General features: G+C 35.5%; 1 protein-coding gene across 1 annotated transcript; it reads right to left on the bottom strand.

Moving 5' to 3' along the window:
• Nucleotides 1-1,612: 1,612 nt before the first annotated feature.
• s100z (S100 calcium binding protein Z) lies at nt 1,613-5,512 on the bottom strand. Its single transcript, XM_039689434.2, has 3 exons — nt 5,341-5,512; nt 4,816-4,972; nt 1,613-2,045 (listed from the first exon to the last, which is right to left on the bottom strand). The coding sequence occupies exons 2-3, from the start codon at nt 4,954-4,956 to the stop codon at nt 1,887-1,889; spliced, it is 300 nt and encodes a 99-aa protein (XP_039545368.1). The 5' UTR covers nt 4,957-4,972; nt 5,341-5,512; the 3' UTR covers nt 1,613-1,886.
• Nucleotides 5,513-5,732: the final 220 nt, after the last annotated feature.

A 5,732-nucleotide genomic window follows, 5' to 3' on the forward strand; every position in this document is an offset into this window, starting at 1 on the left:
TTCTGTATTGCTCGGTAGCGATCCAGTTTGTCATCACGAGGTAAGCATGTACATGTATGATACTTATGTGTGTAATGCGCGAATCAGTGGGCGGGGCTAAACCTGCCGTGGTGAAGCAGGCGTTGATCATCTTCTGCGGGGGTGGTGTTTTATCCTCTTTGTCATCATAGTTCCCCACTTTTAAAAACGAGTCGTTTTTAGAGGCTGTGTCAATAAAAGCTTTTACTGGACTAACAAGGACGTTTTCAGTTCTGAAACTTACAGGATATTCTTATAATATGATGACCTCTTAGATGTCAAAAGCTCAAGGAAAATTTGATTTCTCAGTTCATCACCCCTTTAAATAAAATGACATTTTACACAGCGAGCTTCTTTTATGACACACCACACTTCTCACTGATAATGCATGGGATATACAGACGGTGAATGCGTCACACAGTGAGCTGAGCTCTGGAGAGAATATCAAGTGCTCTATAGAGAGAGGATGAAGCGTACTGTTGAGGGACAGGCAACGGAAATGAAATGTTTCTGTTGCTGAAGCACAGCGGTGTTTTGAGGGCAAACAAGACTTCTGATAAATAGCAAGCCTTTTGTCTGATATATTTCCCAACTCAGACACTTCCAAACTTTAAGATGAACAATAAAGCGCAATTACACATGGTCATCTAGAACATGGTCATCTTTAACTTTATAGAGTAGATAGCAGGGTGATAAAAAAGGATGTGTTCCTGGACCAACATCACCTTCATATACTCTTCCCGGAACAACATTCCTGCCAAACAGACCTCCCAAACTCCATAATTCACACAACGATGAAAGTCATCTCATCATTTACACACCCTCATGCCATTCCAAACCTTTATGACTTTCTTCTGTGGACAAAAAAAGATCAATTATGTGAAAAAAACAACAGCACACAGAAATTGCGAAAGACTGTTTCGCATACCAAAATAGTAACCAGTACGCTGTGTAACTTGCAATTAAAGTGTCAGTTCACCCAAAAATGAAAATTATGTCATTATTTACTCACCCTCATGTTGTTCCAAACCTCTATGTGTTTATTTGTTCTGCTGAACACAAAGGAAGATATTTGGAAGAATGTTTTAATCAAACAGATCTCATTCCCCATTGACTTGTAGGAAAAAATACATACTATGGTAGTCAATGGGGATTGAGATCTGTTTGATTAAAACATTCTTTCAAATATCTTCCTTTGTGTTCAGCAGAACAAATAAACACATAGAGGTTTGGAACAACATGAGGGTGAGTAAATACTGACAGAATTTTCATTTTTGGGTGAACTAACCCTTTAAAGAAGTTGCTATTGTCTTTTCTTCCCTATAATGTAGGGCGGGACTTGATTTTGCCCATTGAGAATTGATTGGATGGTTGTGGTTTGCTATTGGTGGATCTCATATGAGTGACAGGTTGCCCCTCCCTCACACCAGTAAACACATCATCAGAGACAGAGGAATGTTGCTGCAAGAGGGAAGGGAAGTTATTTTGATTAAAATTACGAGAGCACATGAATTAAAAAAAATAAAGATGTACACGGATAAATCATTTATAATAAGCACTGCAAAATTCCATAAAAAACAAGAATCATCCATTTTTGATTTCATGGTGACTTTAATAATTTAACAAATCAAAAAAGGCTGACATAGTAGCAGCGCTCACAGAGATGTCTCCACACTATCACAACTATTATTATGGTTTGCCTGTAGAATATGAAATTTATATAAAAAGTTTTATTTAATGTTCAAATAAATCAGTGAAATGACAGCTGCTAATAGAAGTACAAGAGGACTGATAAAATGGTTTATGACAAATGGTTTAATGCATCATAGAGCATGAGTGACACATGCAGGGACTTTCATGCATCCGTTTCATTTGCCTTTCTTCTTCTGTTGTTCCTGGAAGAAGTCATTGCACGCAACCGTCAGCGCCGCCACCAGCACGACAAACTCGTTAAAGTCGACTTCGTTATCCTTGTTGGAGTCCAGATCGTTCATGATCTTTTCAACCAGCATTGGGTCCTTCTGAGACTAAACAAAGAGAGGATAAACAAAACAACTCAGAACAGCATGTCATATATCCGTTGTATATTGTGCATTTACAAATCAATTAATCTGGTCTTGGATGCCGATTGGTCAAATCAACGTTCCAGTCATGCTAAAATAAGATGTTTTATTTTTTATTTATTATTTAATATATAATATATATGTATTACAATTTTATCAAATAAAAGTATTTTTTTAATTAATCATATGTATCAATAAATGCATAAAAATCATTTAACAACAATAAACACACATGCATATAAATGTGAACAAACATAAAGTTATTATATAAAGAACCTTTTCACCTTTTATGTTGAAGTCTTATTTAAATAATTTTTAATATATATTAATATTCATAAATTAATGTTTATATTTTATTAATTCTACTTGATAAAACACATATAAAAACATTTATCAAAAAATATACATTTTGATTTCAGTAATATATATATATATATATATATATATATATATATATATATATATTTTTTTTTTTTTTTTTTTTATTAAATCATCAAAGTTTTTTTCAGTCTGAATTAAGATATGTTGTATTCAGCCTTTACAGGCCCCTTAGGGACAATTACATATCACACACTCTGATAGGGACTTGTTGTTAAAATGGATTGCTTACTTACGGAAATTGGTTGTGTATGTTTGTTTTGATATGAACTTATATGTCAATGTCCATAGCCCAATTGCAATAGCCCATTTCCAGACCGTCCAAAAAATATAATTAATCAATCTCATGGATGTCCATCTATCCTGATAATATTTCCACATGAGCACAGTTTGGGCAAAACCCATACGCCTATCCCAGTAGTGGCACTGGTAACCACTGAGCCATGACCATCTAAGTCACTATACACTCTATGTTTGACTGTCTGTGTGTGTGTGTGTGTGTGTGTGTGTGTGTGTGTGTGTGTGTGTGTGTGTGTGTGTGTGCGCGTTTAACACATTATGCCACCAGACACTGTTTAACATTTCACTCATTACTCTTTTTGCCTCCTAGTGTTACAGTACACACTCCCGAGAGAGAGAGAAAGAGAGAGCGAGTGTGTAGTGGCGAGGGAGAGGTGAGAATCTATATCGGGCTGTGTTCCAGCCAGTAATTGATGATGCGTAAGCAACAGCCTCCTTCTGATGATGCGTACACAGCTGAGCCCCACATCTCATGAAAACACGTCCAGCTCATATTTCACCCAAAACATTAAATGAAGAAAATGAATAATTATGTTAAGTAAAGGAAAAAAATAATCAATCAAATTTTGTTGCATTGAGACATTATTTGCATGACAATTATGCTCATTTGTCCCCATAATCATAATGCAATCATAACATTCTACTTTTCAGTTTTTACTTTACTTTCCAATTCCATTCAACTGTATTTTATTATTTAAATTAGTATAAATTAGCATATATATATATATATATATATATATATATATATATATATATATATATATATATACAGTATATGCTGTATACACACACAATGGATATCTATCCATTTATTTTTTCATTACAGTAATGAAAATTGGAACTTTTTGCATTACAATGATGCATATTTTTGGGGAAAACATCATGAAAATAATGCCCCAACAAAACTAAAAAAGGTCCAAAAAATAGGCCTTTCGTTCATTAATTTATTTTTAAAAATGTATAATTATAATACGCACACACACACACACACACACACTGAATACAAAAAAGATCTGTGTGGAAACCCTACTTTATCAGAGAGACACACCAGGACACTGCATGTGACTCAAGCTGTGTTTTCATGAACTTCGTCTCATTGAGATTCAGATAAAGTTTCCTAATTATGAACGGGGCTAGTTTTATGTAACGACAATGTATCTGATGGGGAAGAAATAATTCATTTAATTCACTTCCTCAGATTTGCCATCCCAGTGTGTGAGCTGGAATTACATGCCTGTGTACGCAAGAAATGAATTTGACGGAAACACAGTAAACAAGATGAAAAGTTCATGGCAAAATTAACCGAATCATTATCAACACTAATCAACACGCCGGAACCAAAAGCTCAATCACATGGAAAAGAGCGCTGGATGTCAAGATCTGAAATCTTAAAAAATGGAATTAAAGGATTATTTAGGGTTGACTGAGCAGCCAGTGAGGTGATGTTATGGGCTGCGTTCTTGAAGGAAAGAAAACACTTTGAACTTTCCCTCTCACTCTCTGGGTGCGTTCATATAACAGCTCTCATGTGACACGAGGTCAAAAGATGAATAAATTCACAAATTTAAATTCACTTCCTGATAAGAAAACCAAAATGAACCTCAATTTCCATTAATACTTGCAAGAAACATGCTGCAAATGAATCCATAATTATCCACAGTGTAATACAATTTGTACATACTGTCAAAATCCAATATAAATCTTGATTGTGACAAATGCATTATGGCAGGTAATTACCTTATTTCACACTTCCACTTATATATATATATTATATATAAGCATTTTTATATTTACTTATTTTTTATTGATAATTATGTGAATTTTATGTATATAATATTTTCTAAATGTGCATATTGTATAAATTCTAAGCAATAATAAATATATACTATATATACAGGTGTGGATTAAGATTTACTGTATTCAGTTTTTATAATGCCGGTCCCATGGGCCCAATAACATATCATATTCTGATAAAAGCTAAAACGATTCATGCAAATATTCAAGCTAAAGCAGAGACTGTGTGAATAAACAGATTTTGGCATTTCTGATTGCTAACCGTGAGGAAGTCGGTGAGTTCGCTGTTTAGAAGATCCTTCAACTCTCCTTTACTGAGCTTGTATTTGTCTCCCTCGCTTCCCGAGTAGTTGTGGAAGACCGTGATGAGCGCATCCATGGCTCCCTCCAGTTTACTGGGCATGGCTACAGCAGAGCACCTGTGGAGCGGAGAAGAGACACATCCGGTTCAAACCGACCCGACCTGACCTGACCGCTGCTGGTCCTGCACAAAGACTTCCAATAGTGATTCAACTTAACGGTTGCATTTTTAGTTTGATATTTCATGGCCATATTCACTAATAAACACTCGAAAAATATCAAGATATTTTTTCTGGATATGGTGCCATGGCATTTCTATGGCACATGGATTTAATTATCCTTTAGTGCCATCAAAGTGCCATACTGTCACAACCAAAATAGCTTTGTTTGCAAGACAATTCAGAATCATTTTAAATGTAAATAAAAGTCATTTTTTCAAATATCACCTGTGGTCTAAAGTTTGTTGGCAAAGAGAAAAGTGTCTTACCTCGTTCAGAGAAGAGAAGTGAACTTCTGTGTGCGTTTGCGAACAGATTGTTTTCTGGAGCGGGTGAAGTTGTTTATGAGGTTACCTGTGCAGGAAAAGGTCCTCCTCTGTTGTCGTGACGATGTGTCGTAGCTCAGGTGTTGCACCATAGTAACCCTGCACACACCTGCACAGAAAACACACTCGAAATAAAAGAGCAGCGGCCTCCTGAGAGCCCTCATACACACACACACACACACACACACAAAGAGCATGCAGAGATAACTTCACTTTTATGATACATTTATGCGCAATGCCTTTTAATCTAATGTGTTTTGCTGGTTTTTATCTTTTTAGTATGTGTGAAGGTATCCTATAAATGTTCATCAGATTAACCATGAAGACGATCCACT

This window comes from Pimephales promelas, chromosome 19 (genome assembly GCF_988280905.1).
Source record: "Pimephales promelas chromosome 19, fPimPro1.hap1.1, whole genome shotgun sequence".
Lineage (NCBI taxonomy): Eukaryota > Metazoa > Chordata > Actinopteri > Cypriniformes > Leuciscidae > Pimephales > Pimephales promelas.